Consider the following 16332-nt stretch of genomic DNA (forward strand, 5'->3'; position numbering starts at 1 on the left):
TTCTCCTTTCTTCCGCCCTTAGGCTTTCCTCTTCTTACCTCTTTTTTTCTTCCTGTCATTTTGTCTTATTGAAAAAAAGATAATTTGGAAAAGAGAGCACTGTCAAAAACATCCATTGTTGCTATTACAACTCATATTTAATGACATACTTCTCTTCTTCTCATTTTCACTCTGTCATCAGGACTGTTATGGTAGAAACTGGGGCCTAGAGCAAGATCCTTGTAAAGATACTCTATAGTTGTTGCCCCTGATTTAAATTACAGGGTGGGGGGTGTTTTAAGTGGTGATAGAACATTTTGCTGAAAAATATATTAAGATCTCCCAACAGTGACAATAGATAGAGGTTAGTGTTTGAGATCTTTCATTCAAGCTTTATATCTACATGTTTTCTGCCCAAACAAACAAATGCAGATACCTTTTTCTACTCTGTTGCTTCAAAATTAGTTCTGAAGTCTGTTTGTTCCCTCATCCCCAAAATACCTTAACCAGTTTTCCTTTAAATTGTTCTGGCTTAAAGCATGGTAGATAGTCCTAAACTAGCCCCCAAGAACCACACCATAAATCCTTTGGTAAGTTACTTATAACTTTTTTGAAGGTCAAAATGATATCTTAGACATTAGGCTATCAAGGAAATAATAAAGAACAGGAGGTTACTTTATCATCTGCCTCCCCACTAACTTTGCTTTCAGTGTTTACTGTCAGGGAAAAGGCAAACTATCAAAGTAGTATCTAGAATTTTGTCATCTTCTCTAACAGATATATCTCATCCTTGTAAGTTTTGCTAAGTCTTGATAACGTTCCAGACAAGAAACTTCATCATCCTACTTGAATCGGATGCCGCCACTGCTGAAAGTTCTGTTTGCTGGGTTAGGGGTACAAATCCTTGTTGAAGTTTATTTGTGCGTCCAGTGTTGGAAAACATATTACAAAATCGTCTCGTGCCCTGTGCCCAGGGGTCCTCTCTCTGGGTTGTAGTTTGGAAGCTTTCCTATGAAAGCTTATTTAAAGGATAATGTAGCATTTCTGCAAATTTTCAATTACAGGTTTGTGACCAGAGTCTTTTGCCTACCATTAATATTGTTCCATCACAAGGAATAATTCCTTTTGGGGGATTAACTGTTCTCAATATCTCCTGTACACCTACTGTAGTAGAAAAATTTGATACAAGAGCAAAGGTATGTTTATGCATATATATATTCATACCATATATATATATACATATATATATATGTATGTATGTGGACTTGTTTGGTTGTTTAAGAGATTTATAATAGTAAGTATAATGCTATAAAATGGTGTGTTTATTCTTAGAAAACTTGTTTTAAGGATTTCTTCTAATGGGAATGGTTTTAATGTTATGATACTAATGAGTAATTTTTTAAATTTTGGTTACTTTGTTAGCAATTGAGTTACCTCTAAAGAAATGCAGTTTTTGGAGATCTATAGAATAAGCAACCTTACCTATATAATCATGTAGAAATAGTTAGTAGAACCTGGCAAGAGGATTTGTAGAAAATATTTTTGGTGACAATTGGTAATGGAAATTTCTACTAAGATGAAATGGATACAGTTTGTCGACATGAGGCATTTTTCACGTGAAATTAGAATGATATTTGGCATCTCTGAGTTGTGACAAGTTCTCACTAGTCACAGAGGAAAGGATGACTTTTTCATGGCATTAATTAGATATTTGATTTAATTAGATACCTTAGGAAAAATTAATCAATTTTGGAATGTTATTTCTAAATAGCTTCAATGACTATATGAATTATAGGCAAATTCTATATGGTGTTAAGATCTATATTTATAGCATGCATAGAATATTTTACTAGTTTATATTTTGGAAATTATGTAATTGAAAAGACATTACCTTGATTTTAGGGGCTTTTCTAATTGTTCGCTAAATGGAATACATAAAACAGAAGACTAGTCTCATAAATTTTATTATAAACTAGAGGAATGGAATACTCTTGATTTCCAATCTGATCATCAGCTATGTACATTTACTCACATTAAAAAATAATATGTACACTGTTATCAAATCAAAATGAATGGTTTTAGATATATCCCCCAATTTATCCTTAATTTCCCATAACAGTTCTTTTTTTCCATAACAATTCTTAAATAATATGTAGCTTAATGTGATAATACCAATTTGCCCCAGATAAACAACCTAATGATTATATCTTACTTTTATGAAGAAATATGTATTGAAAGATATTTATAAATTATATATTATGGTACATGGTCTGAGATTTGGGCAGAATTTTTTTATGTAATATTCTGGAAAAAATAAAAAATATGGCCAGTAAAAATAGTTTCACTAAAAGATTAATTTCTACTGTATTTTAGAAGAGTATGCTGTTTTTACAAAGCTTACCTTTTTAACATAATGTAGTAAGATTCATTTATACATCCATTCAACACATATTTACTGGGCACAAGTTTTATGTTAGTTTCTGTTGTAGATTCAGTGGATGATGAATAATGGGGAGGTGGGTGAAAGCCAGTCATGAGGAGTTGAGACTTATATATGGGATTCATCAATGAAGAACATGTCGATTTATAATTTCCTCTGAATCATTAAATTATGCTTTTTATGATTTTAGTCAAGTATTTTATTTATATACTATATATTCTTTAAATAAAATGTAGAAATCGTATAATATGGATATAGTGATTTAGTTAATTAAATGACATGTTGTTACCTCTGAAACAAATAATGCAATATATGTTAAGGAAAAAAAAAAGAAGATAGCAGGAGGGGAAGAATGAAGGGGGGGAAATCGGAGGGGTAGACGAACCATGAGAGACTATGGACTCTGAGAAACAAACTGAGGGTTCTAGAGGGGAGGGGAGTGGGAGGATGGGTTAGCCTGGTGATGGGTATTGAGGAGGGCACGTTCTGCATGGAGCATTGGGTGCTATGCACAAACAATCATGGAACACTACATCTAAAACTAATGATGTAATGTATGAGGATTAACATAACAATAAAAAAATAAAAAAAAAACAAAAAAATGACATGTTGCTTTCCCCAATAATTTTGAAAAAATGATAGTTTGGAGGGGTTTTTTTTGCCTATGAACAGTGTCACTGACTTTCTATGGAAAGAGTGAAATACACTTCTATCTCTTTCTTAGATGTATATTTAGATTTAAATCCAGACTTGATGCTCCCTGTTCTTATATAGGTAGGGCTTTCAGCGAATGCTGTTTTTGTGCTTCTGAAATTTTGCTTAGACACTTATATGTTCAGATAATTTACAGTTCTAATTTTGTAGGAATTATACAACTAAATTCTTATTTCACTATCTTAATTTTCTCAGAGGCAGTTGAGTGTTCAGGCAGTCCTTGGTTCATATTTAACCAGTGCTGTTTTGAGACCATCAGGAAAAAGTTAAAATACTTAATATTGGTAACCTCACAGGATACTGAGGATTAAAAAGGAGACAATGTATTTAGCACTGTACTTGACCCATTTACTCAGCAATTTTTAGCTACTTTCATCATTATTATTATGATCATTATGGATATTAGTATCTCTATGGGAGGAAATATGTTTGTACTCAGTTCCCTATCTGTTTTAATTTTGAATAATCCATTGAAATTAGGTAAATACAGAAGGGATACAGAGCATGGCAATAATGTGTAGTTAAATGGGTAGGACTCTGCAGTCAAATTCACAAGCTATGAACTGGTCCCATTTGTGGTGGAGGTTTTTAAGAGTTGAACACTCATTCCTCTTAGGAATATCAATTCTGCATAACAAGAAATGTGATGACAACTACCAGAATAAATCTTGTGACATTTATAATATGTTATGATTATTTAAATTCAAAAATATTGCCAAATGCCAGGTAATACTTTAGCGGTATATGAGTAGATTTTAATGTGGTTTCTACAAGGCTTTATATTTTTCTCAAATAAGGTTGCTATTCGCCATGCAAATGTCATAGACCTTAGGATTGGTGGATCTGTTGAGATTGCTGATGTGGAAATTAATCCGGTGAGTATGTTTGTATGTTAACTATTTGAGTAATCAGTTTATGAGTGTGGTGACTTTTGTTATGTGTCCCTAGTCAGCCCATTTATGTTTGAAAATATTTCATTCTGTAGTACTTTGACATGTAGAAATTAATATATGTAATATAAATATAAGTGATGAAGCAGAATATTAAATGGAGTTTTCAGAATTTACCACTGAACTGAACTTTCAGAATGCTACCAATACCATTAAAGTCATCTGTAGGCTTCATCATGATCCCACCCCTCTTAAGAGATAACCACTTTTTTTTTTTTTTTAAGATTTTATTTATTTATTTGACAGAGAGAGACACAGTGAGAGAGGGAACACGAGCAGGGGTAGTGGGAGAGGAGAAGCTGGCTTCCTACAGAGCAGGGAGCCCGATGCAGGGCTCGATCCCAGGACCCTGGGATCATGCCCTGAGCCGAAGGCAGACGCTTAACGACTGAGCCACCCAGGCGCCCCAAGAGATAACCACTTTACTGAATTTTCTGAATATTCTCCCTTTACTTTTTCTAATCATCTCACCACATATGTATGAATTCCTTAACCATTCATTATTTAATTTAGTTTGTTCATTTTTGAGCTTTATGACAGACATGTGCTGTGTGTAGTCTTTGGTGAGTTACTTTAAACTGAATATTGTATTTCCAAAGTTCATCTAAGTTGTGTGTAGCTGTATTTTTTTTTTTTTTTAATTCTCACTACTGCTTAATAGTCCATTATGTAGACCTGTTGCAATTCAGAGACTCAATCTGTTGTCCATTCAGTTGGGCGTTTCTTTTTTTGTTATTACAAACACTACAGCTGGGAACATTCATGTGCATATCTTGTGAGGTACAGATGCCAGAGTTTCCCTAGGAGTGAAGTTGCTAAGTCATAGAATACATGCATTTTTGGCTTCACAAGATAGCTTCCATATTTTCTTCTCAAGTTTCCATTGCTCCACATTCCATTGCTCCATAAGTTGTATTGTAAGACTTAATGTTTGCCAATCTATTGAGTATAAAATGTTATCTCACTGTGGTCTTGATTTGCATTTTTTGAACTATAGTTATATTTATTTTTCAAATTATTGCTCTGGGGGCACCTGGGTGGCTCAATTGTTAAGCATCTGCCTTCAGCTCAGGTCATGATCTCAGGGTCCTGGGATCGAGCCCTGTATTGGGCTCCCTGCTCAGTGGGGAGTCTGCTTCTCCCTCTGACTCTTCCCCCTCTGGCTTGTGCTCTCTCTCTCTCTCTCTCACTTACTCTCTTTCTCTGAAATAAATAAATAAAATTTAAAAAAACTAAAATTAAAAAAAAATTATTGTTCTGAACCCTGATAGAACTTTGTTCTACAATTGATAGAGTGCACACACATACTTTTTTTCCCCTGGCAAGTCTTTCAGGAATTAAATCTGGTCTCAACTACCCAAAAAACTTATCCTGGGGGCACCTGGGTGGCTCAGTCGGTTCAGCGTCTGCCTTCGGCTCAGGTCATGGTCCCAGGGTCCTGGGATCGAGCCCTGTGTCGTCAGTGGTGGCTAAGCAGGGAGTCAGCTTCTCCCTCTCCTCCCCGCTTATGCTCTCTCTCTCTCTCTCTCTCAAATAAATAAATCTCTGTCTCTCTCTCTCAAATAAATAAATAAAATCTTTAAAAACAACATTAATATCTCTGTCTCTCTCTCTCAAATAAATAAATAAAATCTTTAAAAACAACAACAACAACAACAATAAAACAACTCACCAATGATCCTTCAAAGCAGGCTCATATGTCCCTCCATTGTGACATTCATAAGATGGTACAAACATCTTAAACTCTGGAACCATTTTCATCATAGCAGTTGTCATATTATTTTCAGATTATCTGCACTTCTCTTTCTCTCTCCCACTAGTACTAGTAACGAGGCCCTACCTGAGGCACTGGCAGCCTCACCCATTTTTGCTTGATTTAATTCTAGTGTCTGGTTTTGAGTTATAATTTTCCAGCCTTTATTTTATTTGGTGTTGAAGGCATGATAAGTCTAGAGATTGACAGATACTAGGCTAGCTTGTCCAAGACTGGTTATTCTTAGAGATTAAACCCTGTAGTATCCGGAGTGCTTTCTCCATTGCTATGGTGTTTGTCCTTGAACAATATTAGAAGTGTATTGAGAGTTTGACTATTTTTTTTCCACACCCTAAAGGTCTTTGTGGCATGCTTTGTACGTTATGGTACAATTGAGTGATTTATAAGACTTTATATTCATATATATTAATATTCCCTGATTATGTTGAATTTTAAACATAGCTGCCTAGCTGCCTTTTAAAAATAATATTCTGGCATCATCAGATATCATCAGTAAGACATTTAATAACTGTATGGCATTGAATATGTATCTTAATAACAATTAGGACATTTTATCCAAATGCACATATGCACAAGGCCAGAATAGTATAAGAGGAGTGATCTTTTTGCATATACAGAGCATCAAGTTTTCATTATCCATTTGGATTTTACAGGTTTCCCCTGTAGAACTGGGTTGATATTTTAAGTGAAACAAATAGTGGCCTGTTGACCTTAATGCAATATTTTCTCATGATCCTGGAGTCCTGGGATCGAGTCCCGCATCGGGCTCCCTGCTCGGCGGGGTGTCTGCTTCTCCCTCTGACCCTACCCCATCTTGTGCTCTCTTCGCTCTCTCTGTCTCTCAAATAAATAAATAAAATAAAATCTTAAAAAAAAGATACATTCAATAAACATTCCTTACATATATTTAAGCTAGGCATCAGGTGCTAGGGATACAAAAATGAATCAGGCCTAATGTCCACTAGGAGAGACAGATTGGTAAACAAATAAACAGACTTTATGATGTTGTAATGGTAAGTAAGTATAAGGAACAGAAGTAGTTCTGAGCACAGTGTAATAAAATATGGTTTATCTAACTGGGATTTAAAGATACATAATATCTTATCAAGCAATTATGAGTTAGAGAAAAGCTTTCCTAACAGAAGGGACACATTGATGAAGACACAGGAGGATGAAGCATCAGGTATTGGTTGGAAAGGACAGGTCATACAGCTTGCTGAAGTATGAAGTGATTAGGGTAAGAGTGGAGCTAGGTGAGGCAGGGGAAGGTCAAAATGAGCTTTATGAGCCCTGCCAAGGAACTTGGACATTGTCCGGTAGTTGGAGGAGAATCATCACATCTTAAGATAGCAAGTGCAGATTTTCAGTTAATTTAATTGTGACTTAGTTGTGGAGAGGAGAATTGGAGAAAGTACAAATCTAGAAATGAAAGGAAAAGTGATGCGTTATTAGCTTCATACAATTACGTTAGGGATAAGAGGTGAAGGAGGCAGAATAAATGGGATTTGGTAACTGATTAAGTATAGGATGTAGGGGAGAGGAAGGAAAATGTGACCAGTTTTTTTAGAGTACAGTAGTTAATAATGTCCTTGAGGAAAAATAAACAGTCTGTTTATTTGTTTACCAATCTGTCTCTCCTAGTGGACATTAGGCCTGATTAGGTATAATTGACATATAACATGTTCATTTTAGATATACCAAATAATGATTCGATATCTATATGTATCACAAAACAATCACCATAATGAGTCTAGTTAACATCCGTCACCAAACATAGTTACATTCTTTTTCATGTGATGAGAACTTTAAGGTTTACTCTCTTAAAGTATAATTTTAGGTTTACATTATTTTCATAAAATATTACTCTGCTTTCTGATTCTTTTTCTCTTTTTAAATTTTAGGACATATTTAACTTCAGTGGTACCTATGTTGGTGCTACTCAGATTATTCCATTTATAATAAAAAACAAAGGTATAACACGTGCCAGAGTGGAGTTTAATCTACAAGACTTTGAATATTTTTCTTTGGATTTTAAAGATAAAACAGGTATATCTTTTATACTATAATAATATTTTTATAAAACAGTTTTAAGTTGCTTTAAGGTATAATGTTAAAAAATACTGTAAGTCAAGGGCAATCATTTTTAAGTATTTTTAATTACTCAATGCATGCTTTTCTTATACTCTATAACCCATCATGGTTTTATTTCTAAAGATATATCAATATTAATATCAGAATTCTTTGGTAATGCATAACATATATCCGTGCTTGTTAGTTGATTTAATATAGTTAGTTAAGAATGTTATGTATAAGTAAAAAAAGAGAAGGTTATGTACTGTAAATCAAAATGAAATTAATTGCTAATTTTAGTTGCCCAAGAATTTCAGATAAATGTCTTTGGTGAGCTCTCTCTGTATGTTTACTCCTTTATTAAGTATCTTTATGTCACATTAAGTTTAAGAGATAGGCACTGCTGCAAAGACATTTCATTTGTTTACTCCAGGGGTTGGCACAGTAAGGTTTGTGGGCTAAATCTGGACTGACATATGTTTTTATAAATGAAGTTTTGTTTATTTATAAATAAGTTTTATTTATTTATAAATACATTTTATTATTTATTTAGAGAGACATTTGTGTATTGTTTATGGCTGCTTGCATACTATAATGGCAGAGTTGAATAGTTGTGGAAGAAATCATATGGCTTGCAAAGCCTACAGTATTTAGTATCTGGACCCATATAGAAAAAGTTTGCCAACCATTGGCTTGGTCATTTCTTCTTCAATAAATATTTGTTGAATACCAATTATAGGCTAGATACTAGACGTTGAGTCTCTAAAGATAATATGATATTTTACATGTTCTCAAGAAGTGAACAGCAAGTGTATCAGTCAGGGTCTCAGTAAAGAGATGATTCACTCAAAGGGTTTAACTGAAGAGAGTTTAATGAAGGAATTATCTATGGAGGTGGGAGCTGGATTAAAAGAAATCAACCAGGGATGGAAGCTGCTACTGCCTCTGCACCTGAAGGAGTAAGAGAAGGCCACATATTTCTGGAGCCCCATGATCGGTGAAACGATGAAAGAGGGGCCAACTGATAAGAGCTCTAGCTGTAAAGGAATGCAGCCATTGCTAGAAACTTAGCCAACGCAGTGAAGACATGAGGGCATAAAGACCTCCTAACTTCTGATATCCTACTGGTGTCTCCCTGTGGTTGAACCAAGTCAGAGCCAGGGGGCCTAGCTGAACTGACTTGTAGAAGGCAGGACAGAGCAGAACAGAGAAAGGTGGCTATTGAATCTAAGTGACAAACGAAGAACACCTGTAACAGTAGGGGAGCTGGACAAAGAATCGGCTTATTACCATAGAGCACGGCAGATGCTGTAAGACAAGTGAGTACATGGTGCTAAGGGAGCATATGTTAGGGAAAACTAGCAGTCAGCATAAGGGAAGATTTGTTGGAAAAATCAATGCCTAATCCTGGTCTTGAAGAATGTTGAGAAGATACACAAGAAAAGGGGATACGTGAAAGAATGCAAGCAAAGGCCTAGAAGTGAGTCAAGATTGTGAGTAGTTCAGGAGGCCCAGAGTGTAGAGGGACAGGACTGGAAGGGCAAGTGAGATCCAGGCCACTAAGGATCTTTTCTGGACTTTTATCCGGGAGGTTAGGCAGCACCATTAAAGGATGTATTTCCAGGCAGTGGTGTGATCAGACTCACATTTTGCTCATTTTTCTTTTGGAGCAAAGTTGAGAATGGGCTGGGGGAACATGTGGGAATGGGAAGGGCAGGAACAGAGAGAGGGAGGCCAGCTAGGGGTTGTGGCCATACAGGTGAGAAGTGATGAAAGCCTGAACACAGGCAGTGACGCTGGAGTTGGGAAGGGAGTACAAAGGTGCTGAGACATTAGAAATGCTCTGACTTGCTTACCAAGTGGACCTGGGTGTTAGGGAGGAGGAGCAAGGCTCATCTCTCTCCCAAGTTTTGATTATGAGGTAGGCGACTGGAGGTACAATTCATGGTTGAGGTGATACAGGAGGGGGGTCAGGTTTAGGCGAGCATGGTGTGCGAGGAGACTGCATATTAGCCCAGGAATGATTATAGCAGGCAGTTGGAAATATGTATGAAGCCTCTATTCTTTTTTATTATTATTATTTTTTAATCCGGATGCTGAAGCTTTAGTTGCCTAACACTTTCCTTTCGCTGACTGCCTCATATACTGTCATGCACCTTGTTCACTGGATCACAGACTCCTTTTGGTTATTCTGCAAAGCTAGTCTGCAAAGTGCATGTGTTCTCACAATTCAGCCTTAGCCCTAGCTCAAACCTCCCTTCTTTTCAAATGCTTCCCCTGCCTCCAAGCTTTTCTCCTCAGACCTGTTCCAGAGAGTGGTCTCCTTAAAGCATGGATCTTATCACATCTCTCCTCTGCTCAAAAAGTTTTGCTTGTTCTGTATTACCAATAGCAGTGGTTCTTAGCAGTAGGCTGCTGACACAGTCTAGGAGGTACTTCCCTTGATCTGAATTATTATTAACAATTTGCAATAAAGTTTATACTTAAAATGTTCTGAAAATGTATATTATAAATATTTTAACACATAAATACCCTTCTGTGACGAATTAAGCTTGTTTTCTCTCGTGATCATTTCAAGATTATTGGATAGAGGAGTTACGGGAGAGGACATGTTGAGAGCCATTTGGGGATGACTCCACTTTGTCTTTCCAGTTACCTTTTCCATTGCAGGCTCCAGCAGCTCGCTCTGCTGGCACTGGGCTTCCCTTCTCCTAGGCTGGTTCTGCCTCTTCTGTTCCTGGTGCCTACGATCCCACCCCCTTTTATAAATTAGCTTAAACCTCATGAGTCCCTATGAATCATTAGCCCCATACCCACCCCTGTCCGGTTGGTTGAATTTTTTTTTTAATCTTTACTCCCTTAGGACATTGTGTAAGTCTCATTTTAGCACTAACCATTTCTGTCTTGTATCAGAGAGAGCTGTGGACCTGTTGGACTTCCCTACTACACTGTGAGCTCCATGAGGTCAAGGACTACATGTATAATTTTTGTTTTCTAATAGAATTATCCACTATAGTGCTGTGTACATTATAGATACTCAAGAAATAGTTATTGAAGCTGTCTTGGATTATTGCATTTCACAGACTATATGTTTACATACATTCCAAATATATTTATGAGTATTTATCTGTTTTTATTATATTTTCTATGTTCTAGATATATACCCATTCTAGGTGGGTATTCTTTGCTGTATAATAGGTGTATCTTTTCCCACACTACAAACAGGGCTGGTGTTAATATACACTTAATGAGGTTTTTTGTCATTTAGTGGTTTTTCATCAAGGTGAGTGAAGTTGATTAAGTTGGAAGAGGGTGCAATGAGTTATTCAAGTTCATTTCCACACAGGGGTGATTGAAATGATCATCATTCCTTGCATTAATCAGAAAACTTGAAGGAGAAAACACGATTTTTAGAATTGTTTAGATAAGGACAGAGGTTCTACTGTAACAAACATTTGATCTTTCAGGAACTTCTTCTAGAAGTTTACTTAAGTGGTTATAATTTTTCATCCTGAAGTTTGCATTATTATTCAATAATTGTTTATCTCTACCTAATGCTTTTATATCTGGAGTGATTCTATTTTGTCAAAAAGTGACCTTGTATAAAATTGTTCATCTCCTCTGTGGCCTCTTGGAGACATCAGTGGAGATCTGGGTCTTCCCTGCTCTGTCTTTGCTGGAGAGGGAGTCTCCCACTTTCTTGGACCTAATATTCAGTCCCGTACTTGACTTTGACCTTCATTCCTTTCTACATTCTTCTTCTTTTTTTTTTTAAAGATTTTATTTATTTATTTGAGAGAGAGAGAGTGAGAGAGAGCATATGAGAGGGGGGGACGGTCAGAGGGAGAAGCAGACTCCCTGCTGAGCAGGGAGCCCGATGCGGGACTCGATCCAGGGACTCCAGGATCATGACCTGAGCCGAAGGCAGTCGCTTAACCAACTGAGCCACCCAGGCGCCCCCTTTCTACATTCTTCTGAATATGACTGTCATAAGCTCCTTGAACTTTGGAAATTAAAAAAAAAAAAATGGGTTTACTGTCTGTTTTACTGACTGAATATATGTTTGCTACATGTTTGAATATCAGTTTTGCTGATTGGAACCTTGGTATTAAGAGTCATTCTTTAACGAGCAGCAACCTTATGCAGCCGTGCACAGCAATTGCTTTTTGATTGTTATAGACAGGTTTATGAGGCTTCTCAGAGTTTCATTTACACATTTAACAGTGGTATTATAGATATGCATTTGGCTTTTAAAAAAAAATATATATTTTTTTAATGTTTTATAGGGGAATTCACAGACCCTGCGTTTCCTGACATATATTCTTTGGAGTTAGAGGAAGGGACATCTCTGGAAGGTGGCATAGCATTTTCTCCCAAAGAAGTATGTTCACATGCTTTCTATTACTCATTTGACTGGAGAGTAGTGGAGTTAAGATAATCCTAACTCAGAAGCTATCAGAGATCACCTAAACTCTTTTTGTAATGGGTCTTTTTCTAACTTGTGAGCATGCCTGAGTGTACCTTTTAATTCAGTAAAGTGATTGCTAGAGGTGTCTGGCTCATGCTTGTGGAGTGTCTTGAGAGGTACACAGAACACACACAAGGAACCTATGGTCTCAGTTCTGCTTTCTAGAAAATTCAAGATATGACATGTTATGGAAGAAAGTTGAGGCTAACTCAAAAATCACTTATATTTGAGCCAGCATGTGCTTTATACTTATATTTAAGTGGGATATGTTTAATGTTCCTGGAATCACTACCTGAAATGACCAAAGATGTGCTGTGAGGATTTAAGACGGGTTGCTATGAGAGTGGTTCTTTTTATACTTGATGTTTAGTAATTTAAGAACAACAAACAAACAAAATCAAAGGGAGTATCTTTCCTGGAATATGCCCAGGAGCAAGGGATACCACTTGGCAAACATTCGGGGGCCATTTTTCATGTTTTTGCTTCTGAGATTTTGCAACAAAGTGCCAAGGAGAGAGCTTCTTGCTACCCATGATGAGGAATGTCATGTTGCTGCATCTTCCTAAGCAAGAGTCAAATTTCTCTATGACAAATAGAGTATAACATTTTTATGTCAAAACACTTTTTACATTCCAACATAACTAGCATGATGCCTTGAACCCAATAGGTGTAGAATAGAATGAACTAAGTGAAAATAATTCATAACGCAATAAGAAAGCATTTTGAATGCAAGTACTGTCTTTAATTACCCATTTTTAGGGATGTCACTGAAGTACGCTTTCCTGAGATTGAAATCTTATTTTAGGAACAATGATAGCTGTTATTTAGCTTTCAGGAGGAAAAAGTAAAGGAAATTTGAGGACAGGTTTAGATTTAAGAAAATGCTAAAGAGTAATTTTGCTATTTAAAGTACAATACATTAATTGGGATATGTTTTATGGGTTCTGTGCACATGTGATTCATGTGGAATGATGTAGTCTACAGAGTTCACTCGTGTTTGTTCTAGCTGTAGTCAAGCGTAGTGCATGAGATAGCAAAAGCTACTTTTCTGGCATTAGAGAAAATGAAAATTCTCATCTTATACACAACAGTAAGTATACTCAGATGTATACTATACTATATTCAATTTCTATAGGTTTCATCTACATTAATAAACAGTGATATTTAGATACCTTTAATTTAAATTTTTTTGGAAAAAATTTTCTAATTTTTATTTTTTAAATTGAAGTATAATTAACATACAGTGTTATATTGGTTTCAGGTGTACAATATAATGATTCAACAATTCTTTCCATTACTTGGTGTTTATCACTGTAAGTGTACTCTGAATCCCCATCACCTGTTTCACCATCCCCCTGCCCCCCACCTCCCCTCTGGTGATCTTCTGTTCTCTAGATAGATACTTTTTAGCAAGGTTACCAGGAAGAGAGAGAACGTCTTTTCTTTTTTTTTTGAAAATTACCTTGCAAGTATTTTTCTTTGGCTTAATTTAGGCTATCAGATCATAGCAGAGTACAAATATTATTTAGATTTTCTTTTTATCTTTTCAGCAAAGGACTTTCAAGTGCATGAAATATTGTCAGGGTATTTCTAATTTGTCTTTCTAATTCAGAAAAAAGCATAATCGACAAGTGTATTGAGGAGATTCAGAAGATGTTTCTCTTTTTAATTTTTACACTATTCTAATATCTCCTCAACTCTCACATGCCCTGACCATTTGCAATATTTTAATCAAGTGTGTCAATGATATTCTCTTCCTGCTTATGAAAGTTTATTATCAAAGTTAAAATGAGAAGTTTAGAAGAGCAGAAAGAAAAAATAAGCAATAAATAAATCCTAATACTTGACAATGACCCCTGGTTATATATAGGGTTTGCTCTGTTTTTCTCTGTCTCCCTCTCTCTATCTCTATGCTTATATTTTTACATCTATAATTGTAATGAAATAATACTTTATGAATTATTTTTAACCCGCATTTTTTACTCAGTGTATCAATTAAAATGTCATGGATAGCTTTTTGTGTTTTGAATTAAGTATTCTAAATACAATTTAATTTTTTAGGGATGATCTATCCTATTATTTAATGGCTATATCATGTTATAGTCCCTTAACTAATCCTTCTTACTATGCACTTAAGATTTTTCCATTTTGGGGGCTTTATAAATGATGCTGTAGAAAACATCCTTGTAGATAAATGTTTGCTTTCACATTATTTATTTTCATTATATCTTTCTAGAAGAAGAATAGTTGGGTCAAACTCTATGTACATATTTTAGGCTGTTGATATGTATTGCCAAATTGCTCTCCTAAAAAGGTTATACCAGGTATATTAAATGCCAGTAACAGTGGAAAGTGTTGCTCATTGTCTTTGTACAACTAGGTTGCATCATTTATATAGCATGCACATACAATATTCTGTCAATCTGATAGGTGAAAAATCATCTTAAATTGCGTATCTTGGATTCTTCTTGTGTAACAAACCACCCTACCACAGTAGTGATTTATTTGCTAGCAATTTGGCCTGGTTGGTATTGTTAAAATTCTTTTAACTCTCTGGTAGGATGAGTGGCCTCTATTCTTTTCTTTTTACAATATTATTGGCCAGTTTTCTGTTTTACTTTTCCTGATAAACTTTGGAATCATTTTCTCAAGTTTATAGCCATAAGTCCTATGGGAATTTTGATTCGTGTTGCATTAAACTAATAAAAAAATTTCAAGGAAGTGATTTCTCTATAAAATTGAGCTTCCTTTTCAGAAATAAGATTAGCCTTTTATCTTACTTATTATTTTTTAAAGATTTATTTATTTGAGAGAGAGAGAGAAAGAACGGGAGTGGGAGGAGGGGCAGAGGGAGAGAATCTTCAAGCAAACTCCCTGCTGAATGTGGAGCCTGTCTTGGGGCTCTATCCCAGGACCCATGAGATCATGACCTGAGCTGAAACCGAGAGTTAGATGCTCAATGGACTGAGCGACCCAGGCACCCCAAGCCTTTTATTTTATTATTTTATGCTACTCAGCAAAATTTTGAACTATTTTGAAGTAATTTTGCTGTGTTCTTTTGTGCTGGGTAATTGTTTGCATTTTATGTATTTTATGCTCTTAAATTTTGAAAATAATGTTGGTGAGGTATATATAAAGCTGTCTATCTTGGGGTGGGTGGGTGGCTCAGTCAGGTAAGTGTCTGACTCTCGATCTCAGCTCAGGTCTTGATCTCAGGGGTCATGAGTTCAAGCCCCACATTGGGCTCCACGCTGGGCATGGGGCCTACTTAAACAAACAAAACAAAACAAACAACTGTCCATCTTACTTTAAGCTTCAGTTATTTTAAATTATCCATCAATTTATTTTAGATTTTTCAGGAATACTGTAATAGACTGCAAATATGACTGCAAATATTGTTATTTGTCTCTTCCATATTAAATAATTATAATTTTTACCTATTTTTCTTATATTGTTTAGAATTTCCAGAACCAGGTCGCATTATTTTCTTGGCTTATCTTATTCCTAGTTTTCTGTGAAGCATCATAATGTTTTAAGCTCATGTTGGGAAATATCTTTCTAGTACTAATTTAATACAAATTTTAATCCAAAATAGATGTAGATTTTTTTAATTAGTCAAATATCTTTATGCCATCAGTCATATTATTATTCAAAGGAGGAAAACAGTTTGATACATAGTTCAACATTATATTTGTAGCATTAGTATATTTTTGGCACCCATCAGACAAACAGTAAGTATCCATTCAATAAGTAAATTAAAATGCAACGCATAAATCTGCACATTCATTTTTGAGACTTATTCAATTTTTCCTTTTGGATAGTTAGAATTGAAATTAATGAGGAAAGGGTATGTGCATTTTAATTATTGGCACATATAGTCACATTGCCACCATAAAACTTGTATCAATTTATATTTCCATTGATAATCATCCACAAA

At 35.4% G+C, this 16332-nt stretch overlaps 1 protein-coding gene across 1 annotated transcript in view; it reads left to right on the plus strand.

The window, feature by feature from the left end:
* The window catches only part of CFAP47 (cilia and flagella associated protein 47), a 495620-nt gene that overhangs the window by 74694 nt on the left and 404594 nt on the right, over positions 1 to 16332 (plus strand). Inside the window, exons 18-21 of the mRNA XM_045873173.1 lie at positions 1044 to 1175; positions 3931 to 4008; positions 7759 to 7903; positions 12214 to 12308. Of these exons, the coding sequence (XP_045729129.1) occupies positions 1044 to 1175; positions 3931 to 4008; positions 7759 to 7903; positions 12214 to 12308 (450 nt within the window). The remainder of the gene's footprint in view (positions 1 to 1043; positions 1176 to 3930; positions 4009 to 7758; positions 7904 to 12213; positions 12309 to 16332) is intronic.

This window comes from Mirounga angustirostris, unplaced genomic scaffold (genome assembly GCF_029215605.1).
Source record: "Mirounga angustirostris isolate CCGP_5_RB_7025 unplaced genomic scaffold, mMirAng1.0.hap1 SCAF_11, whole genome shotgun sequence".
NCBI classification, from domain to species: domain Eukaryota; kingdom Metazoa; phylum Chordata; class Mammalia; order Carnivora; family Phocidae; genus Mirounga; species Mirounga angustirostris.